This window comes from Drosophila kikkawai, chromosome 3L (assembly GCF_030179895.1).
Source record: "Drosophila kikkawai strain 14028-0561.14 chromosome 3L, DkikHiC1v2, whole genome shotgun sequence".
NCBI classification, from domain to species: Eukaryota; Metazoa; Arthropoda; class Insecta; order Diptera; family Drosophilidae; genus Drosophila; species Drosophila kikkawai.
The window spans coordinates 8,790,292-8,811,122 of record NC_091730.1 but is presented as its reverse complement, the minus strand read 5'-3'; the positions used below and the strand labels follow the sequence as shown (position 1 = coordinate 8,811,122).

Sequence of the window (20,831 nt, the reverse complement as noted above, 5' to 3'; positions counted from 1 at the left end):
CAGGGAATGCTTTGGTAATGAAACACTTCCTGATTGTTGCCTGTGCTCTAGGGAGGTTGTAAACGATGCGATTTTATAAAAAATCATTTAAAATTAAATATTTAAAAAGGGTTTGACTTAACATAAACTTAATAAAAAGCAACCTTTTTACAAAATATATTTTTCAGAAAAATCTTAACTTATTTTATTAACGTTTTCTTAGTTTTTCTTATTTTTTAAACGTGCTCAAGAGCCCCCAGGATGAGCAACAGCAATAGCAACAGCTACGCTTCCTTTCTTGGGGGTTGGCATTTAGGGGCTGTTCCTCTCTCAGGCATTCCGGCTCTCGCTGCGACACCCTTCGGGTCGCCTCGACTGCCGCTTCGCTAACGGTTCGATGGGGTTCGGGTCGATCCGATTCGGTTGCGACGGTCGGGCGACCACCCTTATAAGCAGGGCCTCTCCTTGTGGCACTCTCATAAGCATTCAAGAGTTGCTTACGTTCGGTTCGTTCGCATTTCTTCTCTATCTTATATAATATTATATTTTCTCCTAAATCAATTTTTTCACTACCAACAACAAACAACAATAACAACTCTTCTCAACTCGCGTCAACCTTAACTTAACTTTTACCAAAACTACAATCTGTACAATCTATACAATCTACAACTTTGTCAACTCTTTCCGTTTTACTGAAACAAAAACAAAACATTTATTTTTCGACTCGACAACCAACATCGATCAAAAGTTTTGTTTCAAATTGTTTACCAACCATAAAAAAATAAAATAACAACCATAAATAACAAGTAAAAACAAGGAGGAGAACGAGTACAGCAGCCAAACGAGAAGGATATACCACTAATAAACCGAAATAAAGCCCCCAAAGTTATGTTTTGAGTCCAGTCCCCGTGTAAAAACAAACGTAAAAGTAAACGTAAACGCAAACGCAAATGTAAAAATCGATAAGCCACACGCAGCCAGCCAACTGAACGCGAACGTGTCCGTGTCCGTGTGTGTTTTCTGACCAAAAATCGTTGGCCAAAACTCCGGATTCGGGCAAAAGGAGCAAAAAAGAAAAATAAAAAGGGGCACTCGTTGTCGAAAAACTCCAGCCCCAAATGACGGATACGGGTCGGGCTAGAAACCAAGCGCCGAAATGTGTGAAGTGGCTGTGAAACCCGAGGAGTCCTACTGCAGAAACTACTGAAAGCCCCCCAGGAAAACCAATTTACAATAACATGCAAATCACTAAGGATATTTAACCGACAACCGAACCCAAGCAGAGGAAAGAGCAGGCGGGCAGGCAGGCATGCCAGGCCTGAAATCAGAAATCATTAACCTGTACAACTAAACCCTAAGAGAACTTTCGGCGAGCCAAACTCTACAAATATATATATAAACATATAGTATATATATTATAATTTCACATGCGAGATAGCAACAGCCACGTTTCCTTTCCGCTTTTGCCACAAGAATTACCCCCTGAGACGGTCTTTGCTCGCTCGAAACTCGCCACTAGCTTCAGCACTTAGCATTTAACACTTAGCCCCTAGCACCTAGACTCAACTTGATCTCCTAAGCTCCTGGCCAAAACTCTGATCCTAAATCTTAACGAGAAATCCCTAACCATGCCGCGCTGCCTGATAGCCAAGAAGTGGAAGGCCTATCCCTGGCTGGATCGGACGGAGGACAACAGCTCCCAGCAGCAGCAGCAGCAACACAGCACCACTTCCAGAGATCCCGAGGATCTGCCCCATCTCAAGTCCCGCAGATCCACTCTGGACGAGGATGAGGAGATCGATGTGGTGGGCGATAAATTCCTGACCAAGTTGGAAAAGCAACGCACAACAGCAGCCGCAGTAGCAGCAGCAGCAGCAGCAGCTGCAGCAACATCCATGGAAGCAGCAACATCTCACAGTGGCAACAGCAACATCGAGGGCACGGCAGCAACATCCACATCCGCCTCCGCCACGACGACGGCCAAGTGCTGGGGTCCCAGTTCACCCACGGCGGGCACTACGGCCCCCAGTCCGCCGCCCCATTCCCCAGAGGCGGCGACGCGAGTGGCCGGCAGTGTTTACAACGGTAAGTTCACCATTCCTTCACCTCCAGGGGGAAACTTGGAACCCACTTTGCAGTTTGGCAGTGATGCCGGTTTGTCCTTTTTTTATATTATAGGATTGAAATAGATTTAATTTAAATTTAATAAATTAAAAATCCTTCTTAGATCTGGTAATTTATTATTTCGGTAGGCCTGGGAATTATCTGATCCTTTCAAATTATTTAAGAGGGTTTGTAATATTAAACTTTACATCCTTAATCCTCGACTACTGAATTTGTAGCATACTTTTCGTCAGCATTGAAATTTATTTAGTTTGTGTTTTCTTTTCCAAATGAAATTGAAGAGATGTTAAGAGATTTGAAATTGAATTTCCCATCTTTATTTTGTACCAAAAATTTAAAATTAATTTAAAAAATATTCCTCTTAATATATTCATTAAAACTAACATTTTACCACATAAAAAACTTCTTTCCAACTACTATTTTTTCTGTTAGTCCCACTTTTCACATTTTTTCATCTGGTTTTTGAAAAAGAAAAAATATTCCGTTAGCCACCACTGAGTTTTCGGAAAAGCGGAAAAGTATGGGAAATGCAGAGGGGGGCGCTCGTAATCGCTGTCATTGATGTGGCCATTGTGCGATTGCGAAACAATTCCGAATCAATTTAATTGCCTTTGTTGTCACTCAATATTGTTTGCAATTCCGGCCAAACCGTAGCCTACTCCACGGTGAACCTCGCCAAATGTCAGTACCGCTTCCCTTTTGGGCCCAGAAAACAATGGGGGAAATGAGGAAATTAAACCGTTTTGTTGGCCCTTTAGTATTGTCAAGAACTGGTTCTGTACAATTGGTAATTTAATTATTCAATGGAAATTAGGCATAGAATTGTAATAGTTTTTAGTCTTTTAATTTGAAGATAATTTATTTAATTTAAATTTTTTAAATAGCTTAGAATCTCCTTTGTTTTTTGCTAAATTTTCTAAAAAAAATTAAAGAATAACGTACATAATTTCCATAACATAGCTTTAGACATGTCCTTTTGCTATTTAGGCTGACCTTTCTTATTTTGCTCTTGGGTAATATAAATTAATCTCAGAGGAAGCATAAACTGGGACCATGTGGCTGTCCTTCAAAGAGCCAGGGATTTTATTGTTTAAAGTTTTCATATGAAAAAACAAGGGAAAAACAATAAGTTCAAGTTGTTTTCGTATTTCCGACAAAACAGGAAACAAACTCTGAAACCTAAAAAGATTATACAATAAAAGAAATCTTAATTCAAAAAGAATAGAAATCATAAACATATAAATCAATGCCACAACAATTTTAAGAATTCTGTGATAATTGTAATAAAATTCCCAAAAAAGTTAATGTCCGAAATTAATAAAACATAAAATCAAGTAATATTTTCCCCCAAAAAAACTGTTGCACAACATAAAAACTTAACCCATTTCCCCTCTATTTTTTTACTCAATTCCAGGCTACACCCGCGAACTGTCGCCGCTGCACTACACCGCGTACCTGCCCCGCATGGAAAGCGAGATAACCGTGATCCGTGCCGCGGCCACAGCTCTGGTGGCAGCCGCCTCCGCCAATTCCAGCGGCAATCCTAATGGAGATCAGCACCTGGCGGCATACCAAACGCCACCCTCATCCACCACATCGTCGCCCTCGTGCTCGCCCAGCGGAGCTAACGACCGCTACAGTCCACTCCAGTCCGGACAGACCTCCAGCGAAAGGAAGTGCTTCAGCAGCACGGGAGCCACGCTGTCGCTGCCGCCGAAGAAGAAGGACATCTACAGGCCGTACTCGCTGGACGACAAGCCGGCGCATGGGTACAGGAGGCGGGTGCCGGCGGAGGAGGACCTGCATGCGGCGCATGCCATCCTGGACCTGAGTGCCTCCACAGCGTTTCACCCGCCCACGCAGCCTCACCAGCTGCAGTCGGTGCAGGAGCAGCAGCAGCAGCAACAGCGGGAAAGGGAAAGGGAGCAGCTGCAGCAGCAACACCTCAGCCAACAGCAGCAACAGCACCAGCAACACCATCACGTCCACACCCATCACCTGCCGCTGCAGCACCAGAGCCAGAGCCAGCACCACACCCACTTCCCGGCGCTGGAGGCGCATGCGCATCTGCGGAGCACCTCATCGATTGCCGAGCTGGCTGCAGCGGCCAGCGTGGTGAACGAGCAACGCCCCGCCAGCAACGCCTCGAGTGCGAGCAGCAGCCAGGCCAGCAGCAACTCCTCCTCGAGTGTCCAGAACGAGAACAGCAACACCACGAACACCAACCAGCTGCAGGAGGGCGAGTCATCCGGCGGAGTGGATGCCGAAGGCCATGCGAGTTCCGGAGCAGCGGCCAAGACAGTGGCCTACACCTACGAGGCGTTCTTTGTGAGCGACGGTCGGTCCAAGCGAAAGCACGTGGCGGATCCTGCCGCTGCCGGTGGTGCCGCCATTCCTGGCATCCAGGACCAGCAGAAGACAAAGTACACGTGTTCCGAGTGCGGCAAGCAGTATGCCACCTCCTCGAACCTGTCGCGCCACAAGCAGACGCACCGCTCCCTGGACTCGCAGTCCGCCAAGAAGTGCCACACCTGCGGCAAGGCCTATGTGTCCATGCCGGCCCTGGCGATGCACGTCCTCACGCACAAGCTCTCGCACAGCTGCGGCGTGTGCGGCAAGCTCTTCTCCCGGCCCTGGCTGCTCCAGGGTCACCTCAGATCGCACACGGGAGAGAAGCCCTACGGGTGTGCGCACTGCGGCAAGGCCTTTGCGGATCGCTCCAATCTCCGGGCGCACATGCAAACCCATTCGGTGGACAAGAACTTTGAGTGCAAGCGCTGCCACAAGACGTTCGCGCTGAAGTCGTACCTCAACAAGCACCTGGAGTCGGCCTGTCTCAAGGACGAGGAGGAGCTGATGATGTCCATGTCGCTGTCCATGCACGACAGCAACAGCGAGAGTGGCGCCAGCATGGCCTCGTCGCCGCCGCACGAGTTCCTCGAACGGGTGAAGCTCGAGGCCAGTGGAGCCACCTATGCCATGTAAGCAATATGTACGTACGTAGTCAGGGGTGTCACATAGAGAAAAGTCTAAAAGTTAGCAGCTAAAATCAAAGCTTACTTTTAGACACTTTTTCGAGAGATTTGGATTCTCTGAAGATTTTTGTGGCACCCCTGCAGGAGGAGGATGGGAAGTGCTGTCAAAAGCTGCAAAGAAAGAAAATATGATGCTGCGTAGCTGGTTAGTTAATTTACCGTTAATGTTAAAGTTACCGTTACCATTTACAACTAGGTTTACCGATAGCCGTTTTTATAGAGATACATACATCACAATACGTCCAAGAGCAAAGTGTAGTAGAGTAACACAGAGACTGTAGAAATTCGCATTAGGCAGCCAAGCAACCAAAAAATACTCACGCAAGCGTTTGTGGCCGAAATCTCGGGGCGATTTGAAAACTCCTATTTTTAAGGTGCCTGAAAGTATGCAAGGGAAGTGGGATAACACTCCCTGGAGATTTCGGTCAAAGTCGCTGGCGTTAACCAACTCAAAATGGTCCTTCTTTAAAAATTAAGTGAGTTGAACATTCCTAAAAGAAAAATTAAAAGAAACCCACACACAAACACATTCCACTAGCACACACACCCCCCAATTGAAAATACACACACACACACAGAGAGCCTTGTGTATGGGGCTTAAGAGCCACATGCATTCCGAGAACCTGAAAAAATCTAAGCAATTCTAGCAGCTATATCTAATCTATCCAAAACTAACTACTTACACACACACATAAGAGTACTATATTTAAAAGCATATATAGAGTGTACTATATAACCCGTAGCTGAACGAAAGCAAACGTTTTAATCTCCACTCTCCACTCTCTAACTCTCCAAGAACACTCTCCTCTAGCTAACTCTAACTCTTACTCGAACAAATATCTCTCTACTCTCTATCTCTATCTCTTTAATCGACAACGTTGACGACGAGGACGACGGAGACGACGAAGTGATTAAAATTAATGCAACGAATACAAAAGCAAATGCAATGTTTCTCAAACAACGAATTAGGACTTAAGGGCAGCCTATCTATAAGCAGTAATTACGAGTGCTAGCCACTAACAATTTTAAACTAAGTCACCAAAGCGACATTTAAGCACTCAACGATTTTTAGATTCGATATAAACGACAAACAAACAAAAGACACAAATTAATCAAAAAGCAAATGGCAAAAAGCGAAAGCAGAAAGCAAAAAGCGAAAAAGCAAAAGCAAACAAAAAACGAAACGCAAAGCAATATTAGTCGGGTTAGCGAGCCATTTTTTCGGGAGGCAGGAAGCGGTTCGAAGGAGCAAAGGTTCGGAGGAGCAGCGAATGTTAACAAATGAAACGAAACCAAACCAAACCGAGGACCAAATCGAACTCCCCGAGAACTGGTTGTGTAAGCCTCATATTAATCCCCGTAGAAAGCATCACGATCACGTTTATATAGGTCAAGTCCCCCCATTATAACCAAAGTTCATTTAAGGCTAGAAGAGCATTGCAGAAGTCAGAAGTCAGAGAGAGGCGGTTCGAACCGTTATTGGGCGTTTTCATTACCTTACTTTCCCATAGCATTAGCATCACCTATTTCCCAGTGAATCCTATTTATTTTAGTATATAAAAGAAGTGAAGATCTAGTCGCTGTTCAACAGCAAACTCACTTAATACCAAAGCCACATTCCCAGTGTTTATTTACACGAACATTGCATTCCGTTCGAGGCCCAATTAGGAGTAAAGTCAGCGACGACCCAAAGACCAAAGATATATCGGGGGTTACCCCCTTCGGTATTACCCAGTATTCGTTCGCAACAAGGGAACCCCTCAATTACAGAACAGAACAAATATCGAGTGTGATCTAGTCTCAAGCATTTAACAGTACACTTCGTCCATGCGTGAATAATACTTTTGCACTTTCGACACTTAACCGACCTAGTACGATATTACTTAGCCCTATATTACGTAACTTTAACTCATACTCATTCCCATCATTTACTCATTTACCCATTTACTCATCTTCATACTCATACTCAACTCACAGAAGCTCACAAACACACTACACTAGACACACGATCGCCGCACAAAATGTATATATTAGGGTTTAGACTAAAACACACTCCATATACATATACATACTATATACATAATACATTATACATAATACTCAACTGAAATCAGCTTCAGCAACCGATCTCAAAGAGGAAGAGGGAAAGAAGTGCAACGAACATTTTGTAGCCCTAGTTGTAGCCAAGTTTAGATCGTTTTCGTATGTCTAAGCTAAGGAGGAGCATGAATATATTCCGGGATATATACACAGACATCTAGAATACGTATGTAGTTGCGTAATATTTACAAGGCATATATTATATATACAGCTAGGGTTAGTACTCCGACATGTACGCATAAGTTAAACTAGTAAGTATAATCACGAAATTATTTTTATACTGTTGTTCGGAGGACGAGGAGGAGCGTCGAGCGTCGAGCGTCGAGCTAGAGAGATGGCAACACTTTTAAGGAATAATATTAATCGAAAAAATCGAGACGAATAGCAATCGGCATCGAGTAAATCGGCTAAAGTACCAAAGCAAATACTCAAAACTAATTAAAAAAAGCGAAAACCCCAATGCAAACAAAGCGCAGAACAAATTACAATTATTTCAATTACAACTACAATTAATTATATATAAAATATATAGTGTTATCTAGAATTAGTCACCTATTATTTACGTATCGTTTATAATTTATGGATGGACGAAAGAAAAATGTAATGAATATTTATGAAATTTGCATTATGACGAACGAATGTTGAATTAAAGCCCGGCAATAATATTAAATTTTAAAAATTTTGTATAACAATTGTATAGAAAGGCGAGGAAAGTAAAGCAATAACTTAACTTAACTAGCGAGTTAATCGATTTATTAGTCTTAAACTAAGCTGTAAGGTTGAAACTACTTACAATTAGCAATCGAAGCACACTTGTAAAAACCAATTAACAAAATGAAAATGAAAATGAAAAAACGAACAAAAAAAATGAAGAAAAACAAATGGAAAACAAGAAAAGCAATTATAAAGTTACAAATATACAAATACATATTAAATACCCACACTTTACATACAAAACAATGTTTTTTATTTACAAAACCCCATTGCTTTCTCCAGTTATTATTTATTATTTCCAACTGGACTCTGTGTGATTTTTTATTTTCTCTGACAAAACTCTAAGAACCCAAAGCAATTCGAATATTGTGATAGTCCAAACACACACACACACACATACACACACTTTTTCAGAACTATTCATTAATTTTGCTCAACGGAAAAATCAGAAAACAAAGAGGAAAATGGGAAAGCGTAAGCGAGAAATCAAATTCATATTGAGCTCCAGAAACTTTTAATAGAATTACGTGTATCGAAAAGCAATAAATCGTAGTGGTAAAGATATACTATATATAAATCGGAGCTAAACGAGGTGGGGGGTGTATGTAATTTCACTTTATTTTTTTCTTTTTAGCCCAGAAATATGTAAAATAAAAAGGGGCAGAGAGAGAAAGAGTTTAGAAGAAGCTCACAGAAGTGATTGAAATTTCATTTGAAAAGGGAAAACTTTTTTGGCATTTCAGTTGGTCCAAACACGCACACACACACCACAAACACACACACTAATACAGACACAGATCATGACGTATTGTTATACCCAGGAAATTGTTAAAGTTGATACATTTTTAGCATATAAACTCCACTCTACTCAGACAGACACGGAACCAGCGCAATGCGAAATGCGAAATGCAATTGTTGAATTCAGTATTTGTAGCATTAGGTTCATGATCCATTGTTTCCATTATCTGTTGCTGGCCACCCCGCGATTTCCACCATGGAAACATGGAAACAACATTGTGTTGTCCTTTTTGTGTCAATGCAGTTTAACGAGCGCTCGTTAGGCGAACGCGAACAAAGGGAAATGTAATAAAAAAAAAGGGGAGGAAAGGACGAAATGGGGGAGGAATTTTTTCACGAAGAGAGGTCACTAGCATACCACCCCCCTAGAGCAGGCGGTGTCCTGGCATTTAATTCCGAAAAATTTAATTTGCATAGTTTGCATTGGGCATGATTTATTTATTTATCAAATCCAAAACTCACACACACACACACACAAACACCCCTCACGAGTACTCCCAAAAACAAAAGCAATGTATAAATAATTGAGCAAACCCAAACAATGATTAAATAAAATAAAAAGACTTGGCACGTTAACACTAATAATTCAAGAATTGAACATAAACTAACAAAAAAGGTCATGGAAATTATTATATATACAACCTATATATTATATAGAAATATATATATAGCTGACAACGAAAATAACGATAGCAAGCGAGAACAAAAAATGAAAGACTTAACACTTTGAATATATATTATAAACAGATCGAAGAGCAAAAGCTAAACTTATTTACAGCTATTGTATTATACCATATAATCGTAAAGGATCGATGGAGGTGGAGGCAAAAGCAATTAATGGTAACAGCAATAAAGAAAAGCCACAAAAAAGAACGCAATTCGAAAGCAATAGAGCATTAAGGTAACTAAAAAGTATTAAATCGCATGTATCTATGAGTAAATATTTGGAATTCGTTATATTATTGCGATAAGTAAGCGAACCCAGAACATTTATGGCACTATACACTATATATAGCATAATAACGAAGAATATATATATATATTAACAATTTAGTTTACACAGAGAGAAAAGGAAAAAGCAACAAAAAAATATGCAACAAAAAAACCCAATTACTAAGCGAATAATTAAACGAGCCGTAGGGATTTTCGATTTAGCTGGCAAACGATGAATTGATTAAACCATTTAAAGGATTATTAGTTATTAGTTATTATCGATATACAGATATTATATTAACGGTAGAGTTGTTTTTTGCATATTGTTATCGCAACTTTTGTGCTGCTTGACGAGACCAATTGATGTACTTTATACAACGAACGAAAACGAAAACTAAAACGAAAACCCAAGAAAACCAATGAAAATGTGGAAACTAAATGAAAACTCATCTTATGTTTTTGCATAGGTGCATTGTTGCGATAGATATACAAACCTATTTTGGTCGATTATACATTATAGACACACAACCGGAAACACAGACATGCTGCAGACATATAGTTGAACCAGAGTTACTGCGTAGAGAATAAATCATTTTAACTTGTATTTAGAGCACTCACACATACAAACAGACACCCACACACACACACACACACACAACTGTAGCATTGTAGAAAAGTAGAGTTGCAACAAAAAAAAATAAAAATTAAAGAAAAGCAAACATAAATTTAAGCTAAATTTAACACAGCACCTTTAGTGAAGCCAGCAAAGAATAAAAAAAATAATTCTGTACCTAGAAATACAACAACAGTAAACACACCACACACACACAGGCATACCAAATTATGTATTTATATTTAATTGAGACAAACTAATCGAATATATATACATATATATATGCGATATACTATAAATATATATATACACACAAGGACAAAAATGCGTTTATTATGCGATGCAACAACAACATTATTAATTACATGCATTATGTATATGACATTCATGTACATAAGTGTACACACACACACACAGACACATAAAGGTCCTGGCTGAAATCAAGAGAAAAGTAAAAATCAAGAAGAATATCCTTGAGCTCGATGGAAGAGTTTCTCGCCAGGATCCGCCCTCAAAAGTCAATTTAACCAAATGGTCAATTTCAATTATGAAATGTTTTTCAGTAGTTTTTTAATGCTAAGTTGTTGAAAATTGCAGTGCAGCTAATTAAAAACCGAGAAAGAAACAAAAGCAAAAAAGAAAAGGGAAATCGACAAAAGAATTTACAAAAAGTCTTCAGTTTGATTGCGTGGTTTCGACTAGAGTGCATCAATAAATATATATATATATATATATAAAGACCCTATATACGCATTATACAAGTATACTATATATTTTGTACTTAATCAATTGATTTGTATAATCCAACACTCACACAAACACACAAACACACCCGCAGACACACATGAACCACAATGGCTAATCAATGCATAGTTACTAACTAACGAGAGCAACAAGGAGACGGAGCCAAGCATTCTGTAAAACATCTAACATAAACGTACATAAGTATATTATATTTTCATAACACATGACAAATTTATACATGAAAAAAAAAGAATATATATAAAAAAGAGGAAAACCCAGAGGGGAGAAAACCCAAAAAAAAAAAAAAGAAAGAAAGTGCGACGATGCAAAACAACTTGCGTAGTAAATGAGAAAACAAACATAGTGAATAAAAAAAAATAAAAATCTGACAAAAAAAAAACTACAGACCAATGCGTTTGATTTCAATTGGTGGGTTTTTTTTGTGGGGAAATCTGTGGATTCCAAGGACCTTCCACTCCTCCTGCTCCTCGTCCTGTTCTGTCAGCTGCAGATGTCCCTGTCCTGGAAGCCCTTCTGCTATTCAATGCAGTCGCACTTGTGCGAATCAACGGAACGGAAACTAAGTATTTTTCCGCGGAAAAGTAATTGCAGCTACACTTTCCCTTTGATCCGCCATGCTTTTCCCCGCCGGAAGCAGAGGAATGTGGCAAATTATTGGCAGCTGATTTCATACCAAAGGCGATTCTCGTTGACAATTGAATTCAGTGGTGCAAATGAATTTCCGGAAGCTACAAATCCGCTTAATTTCAATTCAATCTTTAAAAGGCTTTATTGTATTACAGGGAAATATTTTTAACAGATAATAAATGGCAGCATGGAAATACCTCTGAAAATTAGGCAACTATGATTTATCAAAAAAACCAAAATTATTATTATCCCCCAACCATCACTCTTTAACACTGATATTAGCTGCTCTTATTCAAGCCTCCATCGCACATCCTTGAAGCAGGACTCACACTCAAATCAAAGTTAAAGTCTACTTTAAGTAGATGCCAGCGTATCCCTGGGGAAATGTGACACATTCAGGCCTGGATTTCGACTCGAGAACCCCTTCCGTTCGAGGAGGAGCTGTTGTCAGCTAAATAAATTTCTAGATTCCTGCACGGCTGTCATAACTGTGTGTAACAGTGAGCCACAAAAAAAAAAAACAACAAGAAAGTAAACAATTTTCAAGCATAAACAGCCCCATGGTCCATATAACGCCGGTTCTCCCTCGCCTGTTGTTGTTTGTTGCGCATATTTTCACATATCATAAGTTTTTATGCTTATTAAAAGCCAAAAGGAAAAAATTGAGCATAATTTATATGATTTGCCTATGGGGCAATAACAAGGCAAGAGAAAAACTCTGTTTATAGGCCGATCAATGGCTCGAAGGCGAGGCTGATTTTTTGGCACTGGGAAAAAAATATAAAATAATATTTTGTCATGTAAAAGTTGTATTAAAACTTAAAAACTTAAAACAAATATAGCTGAGGAATGTCTTGTCTTTATTTAAGGGTGTCTTAATTAATTTAACACTTTTTCTCACTTGTAGGAAAATTTTCTTATATAGAAAAAAATTTTTTAAGAGCTCAGAGATTAAATTTTAATTTTCCAATGATATATTATAGCTTAACTTAAAGAAAAATATAATACTTATACCCAAATTGTAAGCTTTTATAACTTAAAAATACAACTAAATCCAAAATACAAGTTCCTTCAACAAAATTCAAGCCACTCAACGCTAATCAAGCTCAATTTTGTTTGAGTTAACACCAAAATCGGCTTAGGGAAGTCCGAGTTGGCTAAGTTGGACCCTAATTTAATCAGTCTCCATTTTTTCTGTGTGTGCTCTTTGGTTGGGCTGGGCCCAGGCTACGCCACGCCAAAACAAGCCATGGCGAGTCGAATCCGATGGTTTTAGTAGATTGTCCTCAGACGATGGCATATTTATACGGCTTAGAGATTGCCCAGTAGCACACATACGCAACTGGCGGAGAGATAGTTTTCCGCAGGCCTCGTGGCGTTCAGCCCAAGGGGTGGGATGTGGGTGGTAGAGCCACAGAGCCCTTTGAGGCGATTCCATCATAGGCGGATGGCGGATAGCGGATGGCGACAACGGAATCAAAATAACCCCGCAACAGTTCGGCTGGATTTTTGGAGAAAAATGTGGGGTATGGGTTACGGGGGATGGCGACGGCTATGGCGATGGCGATGACTCTGGGTCTGGGCTATGGCTATGTGGCAATGGAGCAATCGGTGGACTGGGAATCGTGGCCGTTATCCAGCAAAACAATCAACAGCGCGCTTTTTAAGCCAAGCCAGATATATATTTTCTAATGCTTTTTTTCTGTAACTTTCCACATTCACCCTTGTTCTTCACGCTTCGAGCGCTTTATGGTCGTCCTCGCCTCACAACGGGATTGGGTCTGGATATTTCAGCCTGGATACTTTTGCTTTCCTTTCCCCTTCCCCTTTTATTCTTTCCCATTTTCATACCCCGGCTTTTGGGGGAGTTTTCAGGGTATTTTGTATCTTTAGTAAGTGGATGTAACAGGTTCTGTGAAATATATACTTTTAAGCTGGGTTAATCTGGGTAGGAATACCTGGATCTTGGAGGGTTATACAGATAAAGATACCTCTTTGAAACATAAGCTTCCTACTGAGCTAAACTTTTAATAACTTACTCAAGAATCCAAGAGATCATAACAACGATTCCACCTTAAGAATCCTTTATAATTATTCAAGCTCTTTAATATCAAGGATATCCCCTAGTCGTGCCACTCCACCAACTCCTTCCACTTGTTTTCCCATTTTTGTTTTGTCATGTGTCGTCGTCGTCGTCGTCCTACGTCGGACCTACAAGATGTATCTGTATCTACAAGTGTGCGGGCCGAGCTGAGCCCAGGCCGAGTATCTGGCCGTTGTTGCGCGTGAATTGTTGGCTTGTTTACTATGCCCTTCAAATTATGCACTATCTGAAAACGGCGCGGCGACGGGGGAGCGAAGATTGCATTAAGATAAATTTAACTGAATCAATTTGCTTAATAGCCAATTGAAGAGCGGGCCAAAACAAAAAACAACAGCGCTCCGGCCACGTCTAAATGAGCAGAAAAGGCACTGGCAGCGGGCGGGGAGAACAAAAACAAAGTGAGTGTCTCCAGTTTTAGTGTCATTTATTTTAACGTTGATTTCTTCCTATCCATTTATTTACATTGCATACTTCCCAGCTCCATTCGAGCTTTTCCACAGAGCCCCTCCATCTACCCGGCCACCGAATTTTCCTTTTTTGGTAATGAAACGTCGTCCAGCTGGCTTAATGCGACTTCTCTCTGGGAATGAGAGATACAAAGCAAGGAAAGGAAGGCAGAACAAAAAAAATACAAAACAACAAGAGCTCGGTGGAATGGAAAAGAAAAACCAGCGAAAATTTATAAATCTCCAAAGTGACGCTGAAATTACATAAGCCGCGCGTTATATAAGCCACGGTGCGAGTCTTCTTTTCGTTCTTGGTCAATTTCAATTTAGCGCCGAACACCGGACAATCGCAGGTCTAACCCCATTAGAGAGATATGAGCTTGGCTGCGACGCAGCCAATGGTGGATATATCGGGGGTAACCCGGGGGCTAGAGCTCTGCAAATGCCTGGCATTTAGAAGCGGATGTTCCGATTCGCATTTCGCAACGCAATGATAAACTCGGACGGTTCCGGCCAACCACCTGACACCCCTCCGGGCTAGAAATCTAATGCAGCGAAGCCCAAGAGTTGACGCAAATGCGATCTAAAAATAGTGCTGGGTTTGGCGGGAATAGTTGAAGTCGAATAGGTTTTGAGAGAATTTGAAAACCTTTTACTAGATTTTTGAAATCACTTTAAAAGAGGTCTAAAATTATGTTACATTCTCTTACATAGTTATAAAGAGAAAATCTACATTGAATTTGGAATCTAATACATTTAATTTCATATTTTTAGACATCATTATAAGGAATCTGAAGATGCTTTTGATTTCTATATAGCTTTTAGTTAATAAAAACATTTTAGAAATGAAAAACTGTAAGCTATATGAGAAGAACCTGTTCTTTAAATTTATAACTTTAAGAAAAATAGCAAAGATAGAAAGATATATACAAATAAAACCTTTTGAAAAAGGAGACTGAAAGTATTATATAAAAACGATATCCTTGTAACTACATTATTCATGATTTCAGGACATTTCTTTTATAAGATTTTCATTAAGAAAACCTTTACCTAAAACCCTTCTTAGATAACCCATTATCCTTCAGATATAAACCTTTTCTTCTCATCTAAATCCAATTCTACTCATCACTATTCACTTTCAGATATAGCCTCGACTCCACCTGAGGTTCTCTGTTTTCGTAATTTAGCGGGCGTTACGCATATGTGAGGTGGGCGTGGGCCGGAATGGGACAGGGCCCTGCCTGCATATACTATATAGACTCGATATATACTATATAGCCGGGGATGGGGGACACGGCAGAAGTTGTGGAGGCCACCCGCCGCAAACTGATTTGCATGACAGCAAAAGGTGCGTAGGCGTGCACGCTAGGAACTTAACTGAATGGAAAGTGGAAAGTCGCGGGAGAGGCCAGAGAGGGGAAGGGCTGACGGACTTATCGGCCAGGTCGAATCTATTTGGCCCCGACTTCTATTTGGGGCCCGGCTGGCTGGCTGCCTGCTCCCGCGGAGGTAATTGCTGCGAAGCGCCCATTTTTCGCACGGATCGCTTACGCACATGTCCATAAAAATGGACAGAGATGGAGATAGCACATGGAATCCGATTTGGAATCGGAATTGGAAGTGGAATTGGACGCGGACGAGGACGTAGAAATAGTAGCCGCTGGGGCCGAGTTACATACGAATATAATGGAGTGGAGTCTAGCGTTTAGCGTTTCCTCTGACCTGTGCAACTAATTACGGGGTGCGTAGCGGATTTTAATTATCGCCCCGCGCTCAGCTGTTGCCGCTTTCTGGGGCCGGGCTCATCCTGTTCCTGTTTCAGTTCCTGTCCTGTCCCAGCCCTGTTGTGTCCTGTCCGGTAGCGTCAGTCAGTTAGTCAGTGGGCGCCATCCTGTGCTTGCTAGTTCCGTTTTTTTTTACACTAGGAAAAAGCTATACAAGTAATTTTGGTGAATTTTAAATCATTTACAAATCAAAGATCAGAAGTAAAATATAAAAAGATTAAAATAAAATTAAAATAAAATTCTTATAAAAATATTTTTTTAGAAATTTCTTTCCTAACAAAAAATTGGATTTCCTAAAGGACATACTTCATTAAACTTAAATTTCATTAAAAATGTCAATTTAATGCCTTCATAAACCCCAAAATTCCTCCCATTGTCACATAACATTTATCTCTCAAGCTCTCTCAATACCTTCAAACTTCGAAAATAAGGATGTCCTGTTCAGTAGACCCATAAAGGTGTCATAGAAGCAAATAACTATGCTTTTTGGGGGCGTGTATTTTTAGAAAATATGAGTTTTCGAGTGTAGGCACGCCCTGAGCGACAGTTACAAACAGCCGGGCGGTGATGGGCTATATGCCTATAAGGCGATGGCTCTGGAGATGGCGATGGCGATGGCGGCAATCGATTGATTGTGGCCAAACACGCAGTGCGGAGTTGGCCAGGATAAATCAAGCCCCTGACATTTCGCCTGCCGGCCTGCCTGCCTGCTGGCGTGCGTGAGTTTCGTTAATGCACAAAACGAAACGGAACCGAGAGCAGGAACAGAGGCAGAAGTAGTCCAAAAAACTGAGCCAAAAACAGAGCCAGATACCAAAAACAGAAACCCAACCGGCAACAGTTCCCCATCTATATATATGTACAAAATACTATATAAAAGCCGATATCCAATTCCCGAAACTCGAGCGACGCGTAATGGACTGAAATCCAATCCAGAAATATGCATGACACAGACACACACTCAATACCCAATACCCAATACCAGATATATATATATATATAGAGCCAGGATGTGGACTGAGGAACAGACACAGACTCCCACACAGATGTCAAGGAAATATGCGCCGTTTAGTCACAACTGTCAGTTTTCAATTGATTTGTCGATCCCAGGGAGACGGGGTTTGGGGTTCCCCTTTCTCCTTTCTGGGGATGAGAGGGCGGCAGCAGCAGCAGCAGCAGAGAGTTAGCTTCCATCAAAGCCAACACAAAGCAAATGTGAAAACATTAAAGCCATTTTTGGCCTGCAACACAAACACGAAGAGCAGAAGACAAGCGCCGCCATGCCGATGTGTTCCTGGAAATACTGAAACTGCCATAAATCTCCGGCGAGGGAAGTGCAAACTTTTACTTTTTTATTTAACGACGGTTAATAAATATCAGCTGCAGTGATTACAATAAAAACTTCAGCCCTTAAAGCATTTAAAAATAAAATGTTCAATTAAACCTGCAAGGTTTACGAATTTTTATATGAAATTTAAACTTACAAGGTTTTTAAAATGATTTAAAATATAAATAAATAAACCTGAAATGACTGAAATAAAATAAATCCTTTGATGATAAATATTTGAAAAATATATATATTAAGTTAACGACTATATTGCATTTAAGAATAATATTTAAAGCCCACCAGCATATGTTCTTAAACCTTAATTTATTCTCGATTAATTTATATACAAACAAGGGTATAAAAAAGATTAATTAAACAGAGCATACATTCTCTTTTCCTGTAAATACAGAAGCCGCCATTAATCTTTTGTGGAAAAGCGCAAACTTTTGCTTTTTTATTTAACAAAGGTTAATAAATAAAAGTTGCAGTGTTTAAAGCCAAAAACGTTAGGGGTTTCAGGACTTTAAATATTAACAAAAATTGTTATAAATTCAACTCTGACTGTAGGATTTCTGGAACAGCCCAAACATATTTCATATATATCCTAAACTACATATTTATCCAATAGTTTTTGGACTCTGAAATTTCCCAAGCAGTTTCCATTTCAGTTGGCCATGCGCTGTTCCGGTTCGCCGGCATAAACTTTCGGCTTTCCCGGCTTTCTGGCCAGTCATCGAGCCACCGATTTCTGTATCGTCATTGTTAACATCATCAATTTGTGTGCGCTTAATAGGGAAACTGACGCACAACAAAAGCAGGCCACAATGGAGGAGCCAACCGGAGCTGGGGCTAAGGAATGGAATGAGGTTTTTGGCCAGGATCTAGACCAAGAAAAAGATGGAGAAAATGAAGAAGCAGGAGCCGTAGCAGGAGCACCTCAAAGGCCAGGCCATATAAATTGAGTTGCTGCAGCAATAAAGCATCTCGAATTGTTTATTACATTTTTGCCACACTTGACGATGAAAACGTACGGGAGGCGATAAATACGAGAAGTCATAATATGAGGAGAGTGAAAGAGATTGGGAAATGTGGGGGAAAAACCGGGGAAAATGAAGGCCCTGGGCCAGAAATCAAAACAATTGCAGCTCAATTCAATTGCTTGGCATCACAATGGTCACACAGTAAGAAAAGTTGTGGAGATGAAAAAAGGTCTTGAGATAAATTTGTAAGTTGGTAAATGTCTTAAGATAATATTTGGGAATTTTTAGAATTTTTATTTAAATGATATCAAGGTTAAACATTTTTAATATCTTTAAACAGATGTATCCAAAAAAGAAACTATTGGTTTCAGAAAGTATTCAGAATAAGTTTTAAGCCTTACTTAGACAGGCTTTCTTTTTATAATATTTTTGAAACGATTTTATCTTAAGAAAATGTTATTTCTTTTAAATATAAAATAATCACAGATATGCCAATCATTATCCTTAGACTTTTAAAGATATTCCTCGGTAAGTATAGAAACATCAAAGGAATTCCTTAAATAAGATACATTACTCAAAGAATTTTCATTTAAAATAAAACCCTAATAAAAGGTTTTCAAAAACCTAATTACATGAAAAAACTACTTTTAACAATTCCTATTGAAAGTATATCATATTATATCTTACAATTTATTACTTTTAATAATTAAATACATCAATGTATCGGTTTTCACTCCCTTAAAAAACAACCCAAGATGGTCAATAAATTTCTCTATATTAATTCGTTTTTTTTTCTTGGTGCAAGAGTTGAAGGGACATGTGGGATATATACTCCCCGAGGGGGGCGTGGCCACTTACCGCGCAAAAGTTCATGAGGTTATGATTTTGGCTCAGCCCCGTTGACCCCCCGAGTAAACAGTTACGATTGTGTTACAATTTGTTACATCTGTAAGTGTGTGTGTGTGTGGGTGGGGGAGGGGCCAGGAGCAGGAGGGAGAAGTGTGGGGTAAAAAGCTCTCGAGGGACTTTTTAGCCAATATAAATTTTGATCCTTCTTGAAAAATGGAAGCAAACATAAATAGCATCAAGTGGAAAACTGAACGTTAACGAACGTGCCAGGCGGGGCGGGGTGCCAAGGGGGTGGTGGTGGGTGGAATGGGTGGTGGTGCCTAGATGAGGTGGCTCGACGTGGCGAGGGGTGTGCTTACTTGCCAAGGGTGACAGCGGCTGTGGCACATCGACGACATAAATGAGTGGCGGGCTGAGCGCACATTTAGCAGCAAACAAACAGATTCGCAAACACACTGAGAAAAAGGCAATCCAAAGTCAAGGGTAAGCTGTGTGTACGAGCACTCGAAGCCAAGAAAAACTCGTGTCAAAATGGGCAATCAAAGAAGTTTAAAGGCGGTACACAGAGAGGTTTTTAAGAGAAAACTGTAAAGTACTTTTAAAAATATTTAAGAATAATTTATGTAAGGATTGTATTATAAATAATACAATATAATTATAAAAGATAAGCATTGTAAAGTAAAAACAATGAATATAAAGGTATGTAAGTATTTTTTGTATCACTTATACTTTTGTATAGATTCTTACTCCTTTTCATTATTCTGTTTTTCTATTAGAAAATATTTTAAATTTTACTTAAGCTTTAATATTTTCTTGTAAAAATAATCTTTAATATTTCAAAAATATTTTAAAATTTAATTGTTATATTTCTCGTTATGTCATCTTTTTATTTAAGCTAAAAAATGGTATCAAAATATTTTATTTAAAATATATAAAATATGAAAATGAAATCCTCTTAACTTCTCCCTCCAAAATCCCTTAATTAATTAAGCCAGACCTCATTTCTCGCAGTGCATTCAGCACACAGTTAGACTGACAAACACGCACTGCCAATGTGAATGTGAATGTGACTGTGAATGTGACTTCAAATGTGACTGTGACTGTGAAGGACACACAATGTGTGGGGAGCTGGCTGCTCCACATGTGTCTGCCTCTGTGTGCGTGTGTATGTGTGTGTGTTTGCAATAAAAGCGATGAAAATGGCAGCAGCAACAACAACAGCAATGACAGCAGAAAGGAAAACGAAATGGCAAAATAAATTGAAAGAGAAACAAATAAAAATCAACGAGAAAGGCTGCAAAAGTGGCGGAAAAAAAAGGAAGCCGAGTCAGTCAGTGGCTAAAGGAGGCCAGGACGAAGACGAAGGAGCAGCGGCAGTAGCAAGCAAATATTGAACGAAAAGGCAGAGCACAGCAACAACAACAACATTACACACAGCACACACACACACACACACACTTTCTCAGAGTTAAAGAAAATAATCGTCGATAAAAAGCTGGCGCCAAGATACCCGTAATATGAGCTAAGCCAAGCTAACCACTGCCCCCAGCAACCCATCAAGCGATTCTCCGACTCCGATTCCTATTTCGATTCCTATAACCATCCCGGAGATCTCATCCCCTGCACTTAGAGAAAAACAAGGGTAGGAATAAG

General features: G+C 40.0%; 1 protein-coding gene across 1 annotated transcript; it reads left to right on the top strand.

Annotated features, from left to right (window-relative positions):
* Positions 1 to 504: 504 nt before the first annotated feature.
* scrt (scratch) lies at positions 505 to 11,445 on the top strand. Its single transcript, XM_017164025.2, has 2 exons — positions 505 to 2,064; positions 3,518 to 11,445. The coding sequence occupies exons 1-2, from the start codon at positions 1,608 to 1,610 to the stop codon at positions 5,086 to 5,088; spliced, it is 2,028 nt and encodes a 675-aa protein (XP_017019514.1). The 5' UTR covers positions 505 to 1,607; the 3' UTR covers positions 5,089 to 11,445.
* Positions 11,446 to 20,831: the final 9,386 nt, after the last annotated feature.

Excerpts from the sequence above, each read along its gene's own strand:
- scrt (XM_017164025.2), top strand. The coding sequence starts at position 1,608 with ATGCCGCGCTGCCTGATAGCCAAGAAGTGGAAGGCCTATCCCTGGCTG. Across the intron at positions 2,065-3,517 it reads GGCCGGCAGTGTTTACAACG|GCTACACCCGCGAACTGTCG; the intron begins GTAAGTTCACCA and ends ACTCAATTCCAG.